The 15,850-nt window shown below is 41.5% G+C and overlaps 1 protein-coding gene across 1 annotated transcript in view; it reads right to left on the reverse strand.

The window, feature by feature from the left end:
- Positions 1-10,951, reverse strand: part of LOC126390889 (voltage-dependent calcium channel gamma-4 subunit-like) — a 19,762-nt gene extending 8,811 nt beyond the window's left edge. Inside the window, exons 1-2 of the mRNA XM_050045384.1 lie at positions 10,326-10,951; positions 2,107-2,190 (exon numbers count right to left, since the gene is read on the reverse strand). Of these exons, the coding sequence (XP_049901341.1) occupies positions 2,107-2,190; positions 10,326-10,548 (307 nt within the window). The 5' untranslated portion in view covers positions 10,549-10,951. The remainder of the gene's footprint in view (positions 1-2,106; positions 2,191-10,325) is intronic.
- Positions 10,952-15,850: the final 4,899 nt, after the last annotated feature.

Consider the following 15,850-nt stretch of genomic DNA (forward strand, 5'->3'; position numbering starts at 1 on the left):
TTTTTTCCCCGTTAAAGGGTTTTTTTGGGGGAGTTTTTCCTTATCCGCTGAGAGGGTCATAAGGACAGAGGGATGTCGTATGCTGTAAAGCCCTGTGAGGCAAATTGTGATTTGTGATATTGGGCTTTATAAATAAAATTGAAATTGTATTGAAATTGAATTAAAAGGTTGATGAGAGCGTTGAAACGGAACCAAAACAGTAAAGTTGCAGGTTGTAAAAACCAAAACAATGACCTTAAAGACACTAAAATGCTGAGTAGAGCTGAGTCGAACCTCAGAGTCTGGTGATAACTCTGTGTGGGTTCAACACTAAGAGAAATGCCTTTTACATTACACATAGTCATTTCATCCATTGTTAATACAAAATCATTGATTAGATCAGTTTAATCATATTGAAGGTTCCCTGTGGAGTGTTTGACCTTTTCTTGTGGGTCCCCATTTTGCCTACCTGGATGTGATACACATTCCTGTACATTCATTGATCAACAGGTGGCTGTAACATGTTAACATATGCAGCAATGTGCCAGGAAAGACAGGGAAGAAGAAAGGTGCTAGTCAACATCCACAGATGTAAATAATGAGGGATCCAAAATACTTAAAACATCAACTTTGCATATGTCCAGTGAGGAAGGATGCATTCAGCACATTTCTTAAAGGTCAAGAAGACAAAAAAGGAGTTTGGTGAGTAACGTGAATGTAAACTGAACTGTTGTTTACAAGAAGGCTGCACACATGTAATATAAATGACACATGTGTCTAGCAGAAGAATTCTCACACTAACATTATAAAACATAGAATATAGTAAATTTGGGTTTTCTGATCCCTTAAACCCTATGGAGGCAAACAGCAGATACACATTTTCCCTTTTACCTGTAGGGCTTTTATATGTAACCAATCTAGGTGTGAGCCGCAGAGTGTTGGAGGTATTGGCCGTAGAGATGTCTGCCTTCTGTCGAATATGATGTAACTAGATGAAACTTGTGCTCAAAGTTAATCTCAAGATAATCCACAGACCTTGTCGTTGGCAGTTTCATGTAGGAACTATTTTCTTTCTACAAAACTACACCTGCAAACCGTATCACTGCGCAAAAATAAGCGTGCATCTTCTGCTAGCTCATAGCACCACTGAGTTAGCTAACATTACTGCTCAGCTGAGGAGAATGGAAATAATGTTTAAATCTCACAGTGTCACAAGCATGAGCCTCTCGTCCATGAGTAGATGTTTGCTCTCCTCTGCAAGGCGATACGGTCGGCGAGTGTAGTTCAGTAAAAAGAAAATAGTGCCCACATAAAACTGCTCACAACAAGGTCTTTGGGTTATCTTTTAATCTATTTATTTTGGCGGCTTTGAGCATCACAAGCTGAGTGCCATTGAGAGAAGGCCAATATCTTTGCCAATCACACTAAAACAATCTAGATTGATAAATAGCACAACAGATAAGAGGAAACATGTATTTTTGATTTCGGGATGAGCTGTCCCTTTAAGTTGTCCTAAAAATAACAAAATATGGCACTCCTGGTTGATGCATGCAGTAACTCTGCCATAAGTGTAGCAATAAAGTGAGTGAAAGACGAGGAAAAACTGCCACAGGTTCGTCACATGAATACTTCCACAGACACTAAAACCTGATTAGCAGACGTCCCTGCCTTTCTGTGACACTAACCAAGTGAGTCCATGAGCGTAATGAAATTCATCATTTTAGACAACAGGGTGTTGTAAGACGTTGTAAGACGGAATCAGTTGCTTTGGGGCATAGGGCAAACTAGAATGTGATATGCAGAGTGAAGCTGATCTGAAACCTCAAGCAATATGGATAGATGGATTGAACTGCGAGACCAGTGTGCGTCCTCATCAAACTACTTTGGACAGACGTGAGATCTTACGTGAGTAAAGTCATGTTTTAGACCAATTACTCATCAGCACACAACACACTTCATCATCTCCATCGTTCCAATTACTGTCATGACATCAGGCTTTTATGGGGGAGGGATAGAGATGTCATGACACATTAAGTACCCTTGTGATAACTCCATCACCACTCCAAGAAAAGAGACAGAGGATTAAGGGTTTAAGTGTTTGAAGATGAAGAGGTTGCAGCGACTTACGTAAGATGTACTCTGAGCTGTCTGTATCGTAGTCATTATCCTCTGGAAAATGATTGATCCGAAAACAGCTTCCTTTGTTGATACCTGCAGAGGAGCCAAAAGCACACAGAGTGTTAATGTGACTGATGGTGGTAACAACCTGTGCAGGGACAAAATGACAACAGTTACAGGAAAAATACTGTGCCTTTATAATAGAGCAGCGCACCAGATTCTCCAGTTAAGAAAGAGGGAACATATACAAGTTATAGAGTCTCTTTTTGGTAAAGAATATCGAAACAAGTCCTGAACTGTCTTGTTTTCACCTCCAACCATGTCAGAAAGCATGTGAGGACAGGCTGCTGTGGATCTGAGGTTCTGAAGTTATCAAGCCCTCAGGCACCTTCTATTCAAAGACCCAGTCTCTTCACCGAGAAAATCTTCCCTCCACTTTTAAGAGAATAAAACATTGGCGCATTATGAATATTGAAAGGTTAGACTTTGAATTAAAAGTCCGATGTCTGATTCTGCCGCCGCATCCTGTCATTTCTGCCTTCGCTACTGTGTTAGTTGCACTGGAGCTACACCTGACATGTATAACACACCTGTGGATGTTGACATGCATCATCTGTGCGAAACCGATAACACGTCCAAAAAAACTAGACTGAACACAGCTTGGATTCTCTCAGACACCCAATAAAATGTGAACCAGCAGCATGAACTCTGTTATTCTTTCATTCATTTTCCGTAACCACTTATCTTGTTGAGAATACCACCGTATTCTTACAACAAGAAACTTCTCAATCCTTCATGTTGCAATTTCATAATTTGGATGTTAAGATAAGGTCAAGATCCTTCAGTAGGCACAATATTAAAACATTTCTCTTCTCACCAAGAGAACAGAATCTGGATCAACCTGCTCACTGTAACAAAACATCTGTTCAGCAGATGTGCCTGATGTAAAGGTACCCTGTGAAGTTTTTGACCACTAGTAAGAATATGGAGCAATTGTGATATAAGCAGGTCACCTTTTGTATGGATCTTGTGCACACGCACAAGCATGTGGGTGATGTGACACACACCTGCCAAAGACTTCACACAATACCTCTGTTTGAAAATAGGCTGCAGTGAAGTGTCAAGAAACATGTGCCAGCAAACAGGAGGGAGAAGAAGATTGCAAGCTGGCAAAACTCGATGTAAACGACACAAAATGTAAAATAAAACAAAACAAATTCCACTCTGCTATTTTTCATGAGGAAGGAAATGCATTCAGCAAATATATCAGCCTTTAAAGAAACACACAATGCGTTAACACTGAATATAAACATAACTATTCCACATGGAGTCTAGGTTACAGGATGTAGACTGTGGGTATAAGCCTGTCAGTGGCTGCCTCTCTCAGACGTTTCCTGCATGTTTTTTAAAATCCCTGTCGCTGCGTGAAATAAGCATAGCCAGGCGTATCTCCACACTTCATTTTAGCGCTATGCATGAAACAACAACCTCAACCTGAAGCTAGAAGCTCACATGTTAAAATGTCTTTTAATGTTTTATGCAGCGTTTTCTTTTGTAGCCATGTTAATACCAGGGCCACCAAACCAAGTTCCCTCCTGATTTTGGCAGAGCACCATCGCTGCATCCTGGGCTTAGCGCTGCCCAAGACAATTATGATTGGTTTAAAAAAATATGAACAACCCAAAGCATTTTTTCCCCCTAAGTGCAGAATTACAATGGGTTCAGTGAGACCTTTCTCCAGTGCTGGCACATTACGAGACAAGTCTGGCTGTAGCCCGGTTTCCATCAAACACTTTCGGTATGGTACCTTTGGAACCAAAACTAACCCTTCAGAAAATGATATCCAGGCCCTAGGTCACTCACTGCTCCGTCCAGCACTCACTGTATTTCTTCCTCCATTAGTGTGCACCTCGTTTATTGTCCAAAGTACGGGGTTGTACGCCAGCATTTTCAGAACTACATAAAACAGGCTGCAGTGAGAGTCTCTCTTGATGGGATATTTAAAAAGAGTGGGTTTGTGCATTTAGTCCTTCTAAGGCAAGCTCAGGGGTTTAGTATTGCTGTAGGCCACAGGAACGATGCTCCACGATGCTTTTTTTTTTCTCCTCCAAATGAGGATTGGGATATATGCAGTTCACATAATCCAGTCGAAATTATTAATTTTTAAAGGCTTGAAGATGATGGATTCACGTCGTCAACTCATGCACTGAGTAACATTACAAGTAAACGTTCCACCTTAAAAGTTGCTGGCAGTCGACCCAGTAAAAAAAATTTCTTAGACCACAGCTGCTGTGAGAGGCAGCAAAACGTCCTTTCATTTTATAGTTACAGTTTACTAATAAACCTCTCCATGGTATGAACAGTGGTTATAGTACATGAGCCTCAAAACCAGCCACAACTCTGAAATTTCTAACTAAAATTTAAGGTGTGCTGATTGATTCATGTCATCAAATCATGCACTGAGTAATATTACAAGTAAACGTTCCACCTTAAAAGTTGCTGACAGTCGGCCCAGTGAATGAAGTTTTTTTTTCCTCTTTCATTTTATAGTTATAGTTTACTGATGTATGAACAGAGGTTACATAAAACCAGCCACAACTCAGCCCTGAGCAGAGTGACCATTCGCTATTGACCAATGAACAGACTGCAGTGTTCACAGCTCCACCTTTTGGTACCAGATCTGTGTGCTAGGTACCCCAGCAGAGGGGGGACCAAAAATGGGGCCGGTACAGAACAGTTCCATTGTTACCATCCACAACTTTTGCAGTGGAAATGGGAAAAAAAAGCACAAACTGAACCGTAGTGTACTGCCTGGTGGAAACAGGGCTTATGTGAGACTACTCCCCAGAGTGCCTTGAAAGCCACTGTACTGTATGTAACATTAACATTCAGCCTCACTAACATGTGCGGTTGTGAATACCAGTGAATAGCCTTACAGTGATGGGATTTTGAGGGGGCGTGCACTGTTTGGCTTGTGGCGAGCTGTGTTGTGGCTATAACATCAAAATCCATGTGGACGTTAGCTCGTTAGCTGCAGTCACTGGCTGAGTCTTTGTATGCCTGAGTGGCTTTGTGCACCTAGTTAGCATGGCCTTGGGCTACATGGCATTTTGTGGTAGACAGCTCATCCAGATCAGTTACAAATTCTGTGTTGGAAATCATTTACGAGCTAGGAATGCATTCACCACGTCTGTTAGGCTGTGAGGGAGCACACGATGTGATCTGATGAGGAACGCTACATGTAAACAAAACAGTAGCTGTTTACACGAGGCACCTTTAGTACGTTTCTTACTTAACATTGCGGCATGATTTCATCCCAGCCATCAGCATAAAAATTTCAGTGTCACATTTGTCTGCTACATCTCCATGGTTAATGTCTGAGACTGCTGGGAAAGAGAGAATGAAAAGCAAGAGATAAAGTGATGAAACATCCTCAACAGCCCAGACTCAAAGAGTCTATCTCCACCAACTCCACTCTCTCAACCTCACTCTTTCAGTCTCTTTAAACCCTCATCTTGTCTCTTTTTACAACACTCACCACTATCATGTCTCAATTACCTTCTCTCCCTCCTGTGTTCTAAAATGTTTTCCTCTTCGACTCCCTCTCAGCTTCCTTTTGATCTTTTATGTACCAAGCACATTCTTTGGATCGATGGCAGAAGCAATCATTGTGTTATATAATTATCATACTGTGTGTGTGAGAGTGTATCTTGCATGTATTTTATATCCATAAGATCAGTGTTTGACTGTAATTGGATGTTTTCTCTTGATTGTGTCATCCCAAAGGTCTTGGGGAAAAAGCAGTCACAGGTGTACGGTAAAAGATAACAGGATAAAGACATTTTTAAAAAAAAGAGTTTTATTTTGTACGATCAAACCAGAAGTGAAGATGTCAAAGTAAAATAATTGTATTAATGAATAAAACATGGAGAAGTCCAGGGAGTTAATAATCAGAGGAATGACGCTGAGAGAGATAGAGAAAGGAGAGAGAGAAAGAGAGTGAGCTCAGTAGGGGAGGTATCTCCCCAGAGCCCATCTGTCTGAGAGACCCGAGCCCATCTTTTATTACTCAGCATAGCTTCACCATGGCAACCTCCCCCCGGCAACCCAGAATCACATTTCTAGCTCCGCTTCTCAGAGGACGCCTTTGACATCTTACTAATGCATTCACCAGACTAACACACACATACTCCGGTGCTCCACGGAAACGCACACACACTAACAAAGCCACGGAACCAGAAAGCAGCCTTTATGACACTGAGAATCTCAAACAACAATCACATTATGAAAAATAAAACTTGGTGAGATGTTGGCTCACAGCAAATCAGCAGGATTTACCCATTTGAAGTCGGACCAAATGTCTGTTTGAAACACGTCGTATGTTTTAGTGCCACTCTGGCATGTTCAGCTATCAGGGGTGATGGCTTAAGTGAGAGGTCTTGTCGTGTTTCAGCATGAATGGCCGCGGAACAAGACTTCACTTTGTTTCCTTTTAAAGCTCATTTGCCATCATTGCTCACCTTCAGCGAACCTCCTCCTTGTTCTACACGACACAACACTCATACAGGCGTCTGTTTGGCACATAGGAGCGACAAGCGTAATTTCTTCTACAAGGTTAGCCGACGTGTCCCTGGGCTTACCCATTATTTATGCTGCTCATTTGACCTGATATAAGTGGTTGGACTCCATCTTGTTCTTTGTTCCTGGAAGAGATTATATCTCAAGTGGACAGTTAAATGAGCGGACAATTAAAACTATGACCTTTTCTCATAAAATGGACCAATGATGCTCATCTTCAGGTTCATACTTGAGGTTTGGGTTTCTACATGCTTTACTGTTCTTTATACTGTCAGTGCTGGAACGCCTGCATTCAACCTCCTTCTGAAGGCCTTCGTTTTAACACGTCTCTTTAAGCCCACCTCGCAAAACAGCCTAGATTGGTCAGCATTTTGGACTTCCGTATCTCAGAGTCTCTGCACAATCATTGCAGCCCAAGCCCTACAGAACGGCTCTGCGTTTGAAGCCAAATTTATATGGTGGCCAAACATGGAATTACAACATGCCATGGGGCCCAAAGAAACTTTTTCCTATAGACTAACACTGCAAAAGAGACATCTGTGTGTCACAACCCCATGAAATGACTCTTTTCACCGTCAGGATTTGATCCATGCAGTCCAATACCATTTCTTAAGTCTAGAGAGCCACACGATTGAATCATTTTGTCCCCATTCAAGTCAGTGGAAGGCTAAACCAGGGGTTAGCCGCTCAGCTGTCGTAAGTTTCTCGTGTGGCTGCTCTGTGGGCCCCATGATGTGGAAGATCTGGGTAATATCATATCTGAAATCACCTTTTTTTGGCTTATTGTGCTACTGAGCAACTTTCATAGAAATGAACAAGGCCCCGCCCCCAGCGCTGTATCCAGGTCTCTTTATACATCCATGTTGCAGCAGACTGTATGACTGTAATGGAGTATAGCATTTTCTACTGTGAAAAATGTGCATGTTCCTGCAGGAATTGATCCAAAATCTGGAGGAAATCCACAACATCTGCGACCAGGTTTACATGTTTTCCTGATGTTAGCATGTAGCTACATGTAGCAGCGTAGTACGCATGGAGCAGATGACCAAATAATGTTACCATCTGATGTCACCTTATAGCCAAAATTGAAAAAGGTTTTTGCTCACAGAAATTACATTTACCTCATTATTTAAAACTCTGGCCACATTTAATATAAACATCTGACACTGTAACATTATGAATGTGATAGAAAAAAAGGAAACACATAATAGGTTGACATTTCAATGATGTATTTAGCCAAAGAGAGACTCAAACTTAGAGGGTGTATCCCAACTGCTTATATGCTGGGAAGTCACTAAGATCTTTGGTGTACGAGTCACTGGATGTCATTATCATTTTAATTTCGCCAAAATCTTATAAAGTCTTTTGGGTTCAGCTAGCATCACTTGTAGATTACAGGTGTGCCGCCAGAAGCCAGTTAAATTGAATTTCACAGCTGTGTGGCAATAGTGCTGATGTGATGTGTGACAGAGACACAGCAAGAGAAGAAGTGTTACTTTCACTCTCCGCTGTGTGTAACACACATCCAGCAATTTATGCAGGGAAAGTGAAGATGGTGGAAAAGATGACAGATGCTTAAGAACAGCAAGCACTCTGCTTCACTTCTGCTGATGGTACTCTCAAGGGTTGGAAGAGGGGGAGAAGGGAACGTGTCTTTTGATTAACTTTACAGGAAATCCATAAATAGTCATGCATTTTTATATGTATCAAACTCCAGTAAGAGTAGCAACAGTGCAGAGCAAAAGTGCGTGGTGTGGGACTTCTACAATGGCTGCATTCATCTGCATATGAGACAAACCTCTGGGCAAGTATTGCCTCTTCACTTGGACCCCCCCACCCACTGCAATGTCTGAGAGATGCTGCCTTCTGGTCACGAGGAAGAACATATGAGATGCAAGCTTCCTTGTCATGAGTTCATCTAAACCAGTGGTTTTCTCTCCCTTTATGGAGTTCTGGGGGGATTCCAGAAAAATGCGGAATAGTTTATTCTCACAATTTAATTCGTTATAGAGGTGAGTCCAGTGTAAGAGCCATAAGAGTATTCTGATCATAAGGTTTCACTTCCTCCACGGTTAACTCCTCCACTGTAGTTGACAACTAACTGGTCTTAATCATATCTAACAACCAAAATCTTTTCAGATGGGAGTGCCTGAAGCAAAATCTTATCAAATGAGGCTCAGTGTCTTAATGTGTATCAACTAAGGGGGGCTTGACACAAAGCGGTTGAAAGCCACAGATCTAAACACCACATGGTTTTGGGATTAAACAAATTTCCTTTACTTTTACTCAAGTGTTTTCTTGTGATCAGTTAGGGAATGGTGAATATGTGTCAAATGTCATAAAAACTATAATGATTGTAAGTACGGTATTATATTCTGTGATGTGCTTATTTTCAGTGTTGTGATGTGATTATAGTCCATAATGAAATCACAGTGCTCAGCACATTGCTGGAACATCTGCTTGGCTACAAAGCATGAATGAGAGGCCATAAAAAAACCACCTGTAGGCAAATTGCTGCCTTCTGTCATGGTGTTTACAACGAGAATATTTCACAAGTCAGCAACTAACTATTTCTGCCTTTTAGTGTGTCATGATTATCCCCATGCATCTGAGGTTTTCTCTCAAATGTAAGACTTATTCTATGTATTAAGCCTCGTTATTTAGTTGGTCTGTTAGTTAAAAGGAACACAGTCATTCAGAGTTGAGGTTTCAGCACCAGCAGCAGTGGACAGCGCCACAACAGGGGAGGCTGATGGAAGACGTCACTGGTGGTGACTACTTTCACGGATCGACTGACTGATCTCATTGATCTCATTCTCCTCGCTGAAGCACTCGTGTCCAAACAACAACTAGCTGTAAGACCAGCGCAGGGAGCCCAGCCCCAAACTCCTCGCGCGCGCGTGTGTGTGTGTTGGGGGATCATGGATACGCAGAGCAACAGCTGAGAAAATGTTGACAGGATTTTCTGAAGTCAGTTTCTTGCTGAATTCTGTAGCTGAAAATTATTTCATCAGTCTAAGCAATTTTATGGAAGTAGTTGCCAAGCAACCGTCCTGAGTTAATGAGAAAATTAGGACGAGTCCTTAAATTATTCCTGGGCGATTTGGAGACATTTCTTGCTTGTAACAAAATGTAAAACATAAAAAAAATTAGTTCTGGCTCTTTGCCGTCATCTGTCTACTGAGTGCTCTTTTTCAGTGACAAACTAAATCATTTACGAGGGAAACTGACGCAAACGTAGCATTACGCGCGCGCAACACCGCCTTTGCGCGCAACAAGAAGCACTTTCCCTCCAGTTTTTCCTATCATTCCAACGTACCCTTTGTGCACATTCAGCGCACTCAACAATAGAAATGACTGTTGGGGATGATGCACCCCTTGGCACATCTCCAGTTTTGGTGCACAAAAGAACAGTGTTACAGATATTTTCATTGGGAGTTCCCAGTTGGAGAATTCGTCTGGATCACAGACAGAAGATGTACTGACTATTTGATCAATCACACTGACTATATTGTCCCCTTCCCACCGTAAAGCGATCAGGAGATCAGGGGGCTCATCTTTGGACACAATGCTCGACTGTGCCAATGAGCACAACAGAAAAAGTAACAAAAAAGTTTGCGTAATAACTAGTCACTAACTTATTAACTTACCTTCGATACAGCAGATCCTCCACAGCCCGGAGTGCGTCAGGTCGCCTTTGACTTTCTTGGTTTGCATCTGGGACTCGTCCGTGGTGGCGTTAGTGGCGTTACAGATGTAAGCCCGGGAGTAAAGCCAGTAGTCGGTGCCGATGGCGATGGTCATGAGACTAAAGGCGGCGAAGGCCCCCGCGATGGCCAGCAGAGTCTGAACCCCTCGGTCACACCATGCCATGGCGTCTCATAATGTGTGAATCCTCCACAGCAGCTTACGCACACGGCGAGGAGCGCATGGTGCCCATGATCATGGTCAGAGGAAAGCGCACGCGTCTCGCGTTTTTTCCTCTCACCAAGCCAAGTGTCGATCCTTAAAACTGTTCGATCAGCGGTCCTCTCTCTACCTGAACTTCAGTCGGAGTTCAATCCAAGTTTCCGAGTTTGATACGGTCGCAGCTTCCGTTGAATCCCTTTGAGTTGTCTGGACACATCTTCAATTCCTGCCACAGGTGGGGATGAGGGAAAAAATGGAAATCCCTTGATTAAGTAGACTTTTCTGATAAATATAAAGCAAATTCATGACATTTATATCGAGCACATGCGGCTGCAGCTTCTTAACTGTTTACTATTCAATATTAAAGTGCACGGTTTAACAAAGGATGCAGCATCGCTCATCCAGACCACACCTTCCACGGCTGTAGCCAGGCCAATGGGAGAACAGCTGCTGGAGGAGGAAAACATCAGACCTACACTAACATATACAGTCATGTTAAAGAGCAGGAGAATATAGCGACTGTCTGTGAGGAGAAAACAGGCTTCCAGGGTTTGCAGCTCGTCTTTCACACACAATAAAAAAAAAGAAATCAAGCACTTCTACTCACCCACGTACAAAAAACACGCACAGATCATACACACGTAAACTGGGTTTTCAAATGTTTTCCAAAAAACATCCACAGAAATCAAGCAAAGGATAAAAACACAGCCACTGACAGCAGAGTGGAGATTAGAGAGGCTTGATTTGTGGCTGAACTACTTTAGCAGCAACTTAAAAGAAGTTGAAAGCATCGCCACTGATGAAATATTCCTTAAAACATCCATCAAACCCACTTTGAAGTTCGAGCAGTCTGCTTGCAAGATCACCCGGCTCATAAAAGTAGAAGAGTAAGACATAAATCTTCGGCACAACCAGAAACTCGTGCTCCTAAATGAATGTTTAAAGTCTGCGTTATAGGGCCAGGCCTGTCACTTTAAGCTGTGGGTTGTGTGCAGTTTGGTGGGCTTTGCTTTTCACACTGACACACACACACACACACTGAGAGGGGCAACCAGAGAGGGGCTGCAGGGTTTGGCTGGGGTTGCTGCTGTTTACACTGTCCCATGTCCTGGACTGGGTGCCACATCACTTCTTGGTCCCTGCAAAGAGTGTGGGTCGGGGTCTGAAGGTGTGTGTGTGTGTGTGTGTGTGTGTGTGTGTGTGTGTGTGTGTGTGTGTGTGTGTGTGTGTAGGATAGGACAGTGTGGATTAGGAGATAAAGTGAGGCAGAAAGGAAGGAGAGAGAAGTGGAGGAAGGGATGGAAAGATTGGTAAAGTGATAATATGATGAAGAGGAGCATGCAGGAGAAATGGGGGAGGAGGATGTGGAGAAGAGCTCAGTACTTTCACATTTTACATATTAAGGCTGTAAAGCAAGTGACAATAATGTATTCATGCCACATTTTTGGCTGTGAGGCAGCAGAGTGGGCTTTAGCTTTCAGTCTGAGCTGGAATATGTCCACCGGACTTCAATCATCTTAACAAAGGGGTGAGAGCGGGGGAGTCACAGCAGGTGAGCAGAGGCCGAGAGACGTGATGCTTTAGATTGCATCAGCAAACAGAAAATTTGTGGAAGATTTTGCACAATTGCTCAGAAAGCTTTTATGAAGCCACCTACTGTCTTTCTTTCCAGTGAAAGACTAAGCTATTATTTTGTTTCAGTTTCAAATGCTGCTGTTTCGTAGCTTGGTGCAGGACTTAATGACAAATCTTTAAATAGAGATGTAAGTAACAAGCAGGTTGGGTGTTCTGTGCTATGAGACACGCCAGATAATTTGTAGTGATGGCTACAGAGCTCCCATCAGAGAGCACAGGCACCAAATTAACTCCTTTACTCAGTAGAAAAGAACATTAAAAAGATTCCAGACGTTTGTTTGCTGCCCATTAAATGTAAAGACACATATAGCAATGGTAGTTTCTGAAAATAAAACACCAAGAAAAGGCACAGTAATATTGCTTCTCTATATATCAGTTAACTCCAACATGTATGGATAGACATATTAATAACTGCTGAGAAACATGCACCCAGACGTTGGTAAAATACCTGTTTCAATTGAGTCCACACCATTAACTCATATAATTTGTATAGGCAGTAACAATACACATTAAAAGCCAGCTATTACTTTTTTTTAAATGTTGATGAATCTACTAATTATATTGCTTTGATCTGTAAATATCAGCTTATAGTGAGCCTGAGGTGATGTCACTAAATGTCATTTTCTGTGACCAACTAATATATCCTAACAAAATAGGTCGTTTGCTACTGACTCCTGAAACATATATGACCATTCGAGAGTTCCAGCAACACGTACTGACGTTAACATTGTGAAACGATTGCAGTTCTGCACCATGGTTTGGATTAAAATAATTAACATGTTTGTTATATTGACCTTTTGTTTAACATGGGACACAAACAGCAGTCTCCTGGGTCAAAGTCCTGTGTTTGTTTGATCCAGCCATCCACACAGATTTCCTCCCTATGTGGACTTTGTTACTCTTTACATCACCTGACTCCCTCCTTTGCTCCCGTCATAATTCCTATGACCCTTAGAGGTCCTAACAAATAACATAAATATGGGTTGTAGGCTGGATCAATGCTCCAAAACCCCAAAATGTGTTACTATAAATGACCAAGAAAACCAAAATACAGTTAGCTCAAAGACACAGGAACCACTGAATTTTTGCCTTTTTTGCTTAAAAAGATAAATTAATAATGGATTATCAAAATGAACAAAATATAAAACAAAGCATCATCAGCATAAGGACTAAGAAATCAGCCAGAATTATCTAAGTAGTCGAGTGGAGTTTTGTATAACCCAATATCACATACATTGCCACAACGGGCTTTAGAGGCCCACGGCAGCTACAGGTCTTGACTCAGCCCAAATTCTGCTTAGGTTCATTGTGTTTCAAAGGAGCAGTGTGTTGGATTTAGCAGGATCTATTGGCAGAAACTGAATATAATATTCATAATTGTGTTTTCATTAGTGAATAGAATCATTGCATTTTCATTAGCTCAGAATGAGCCCTTCGTATATACATAAGGAGCGGGTCATCTTCCACAGTTCCAACATATTGCATCACCATGTTTCTACCATAGCCCAAAAGGAATAAAACCAAACTCTGGCTAGAGAGGACCTTTCAATTTTTCCGCTTTAGTGAAGGCCACCATTTGTTTTCCTACACACTTGGAAAAGAAGAGGTGGGCGGAGGGGCATTCAGTTAGTTTCAATCTGCAATCTCAATGCTAGATTCCACTAAATCCTACACACTGCTCCTTTAAGAGGACGAAAAGGCAATTAACAAGATGCAAAAAATGAGAACGATTTAGTAGAAATGTAAGATGCAATAATCACGAGTAAGATTATAAAAAGTCCAAAACCACAATGTTATAAATCCAAAATAAGCCAAAGAAAAGGGTTCGATGAATAGTGACATACTGTAAGTCCTCAAGGACAAGACAACCTATGAGTCCAAAGCCTTTCTTCACAATGCTTTAAGTCCACATTATCAGGGCGTAGGCATACAAGGAACTCCTCATGGCACCTGAACCAAGTCTAACTCTTCAACCATATATATTAGATGACATACAGCGTAGTGCACCTAGGTTTGCATCCTGACAAAACATGCTTGAGTGCTACTATTTTTTTTTCTTTTACTAAAGAATGACAAGTTGGCTTCTCAGCTAGCCTGTTGCAAAGTGTCTGCAGTATTAGGAGTATACAGGGGCCACTGATAATGAGTTTAATTCTCATCACCATGTCCCCGAGTTCTTTTCAACTCCACTGCTTCCTCTCTCCATTTCCCAGCTTCGCCATTGTCCCTGCTTAACTTGAGAGAGTGCTTTGGCACAGCTTGCCATTTCACTCTGGTAATTGATGTCTCCTCTGCCAGCTTCCTCTTCTCTCATGGTGTTTTCGTCCTCCATGCAGGTTTTGGCCAGTGCCAAGAAGAGCGCCTCCTCTATGACCTCGCTGAACTTGCTGTACTATAATGGCAGGCTAAGTGTTGCTGGTGTTTCTTAAATGTTTTTTTGTGTGTGCTTGTTTTCCAACCAGCTTGAGTAGCTGCCACAGTCTGGCCTGTCCAGTGAAAGAGATTAATGCTGCATGGCTGCCTGGTGTACAGCAAAATGTGAATGTGCCAATGTGCCAGGCCTATTTAGATAGGAAACTGGAGGCTTTATCAAGGAAGTAATTGGTTATTTCTTTTGAATTTATTTTGTCAAAAAATACAGGCTGATTTTGGCAAAATTGTGGGGTGAATGAGAAAGTGTTTGACTGTTTTTTTTCTTTTGAAAGGGTTTTGATATCTTTTATGTTTTTATCTATGGATAGACCCACACGCTTTTCATACGTGCTAAGTTAGAACAATAATAATAAGTGTTTAACAGTTGACAACATGCGTGAATATGCTAAATCTAAATACGACATTATTGTAATTTATCATAAGACTGTCAAAAAGGGCAGAACTACAAGACAATGTTTCTTTACACTGTAACATGCACAGTGACATGACTGCTCTGTGCTTATGATGACTGCAGTCAGCAACAGAATATGAACATAACTGAAAGAATTTTTTAAAACTCTTGTGCACCACAACTCTATCATTTGTAATCAGTGCCAGACTCACATATTCAATTAAAAATTCATATTATTTAAATACTATACAATGAGAAATCAGCACAAGTAAACAACATAGCTAACAAACAGTTTTATGAATAACATAGAAGAATATGCTACATGCAAATTTGCAATTTGAAAATCTTCTCTTTTTTGTGAACTGTGCCTCAGATGGCATTTGCCTTTTTTTGCCTTTTCATTTTGTCTAACTCTAATGCTCTCCACATACACTCCAATACACCCATTAATGCAAGCATGTTCTGACAGTCATATATGGCATGTCCGTCTCTCTCTAATTATAGAAGTATTTCATCACTGGAAAGATGGTCTTTTTCTTTTCTCAGGAATTAGAGAACCTACCACATCAACTATGCATTGCGCCAACTAGTTAAAACTATCTCATGTCGGAGCCCAGTCTCATAGTCAGGTTCACTATATAATTTTGTGGGATTTTTTGGGGGATTTGCAAAACTATACATTTTTGGAAAGGTTATTGTATAAGGATTCAGGAAATCAATGTTTGCATTTGCGCATATGTCTATATGGCGGCCATATTGGAATTTACAAAATGGCCGCCGTAAAATGTACGTTTTGTAATATCTCGG

Source organism: Epinephelus moara, chromosome 5, assembly GCF_006386435.1.
Source record: "Epinephelus moara isolate mb chromosome 5, YSFRI_EMoa_1.0, whole genome shotgun sequence".
Lineage (NCBI taxonomy): Eukaryota > Metazoa > Chordata > Actinopteri > Perciformes > Serranidae > Epinephelus > Epinephelus moara.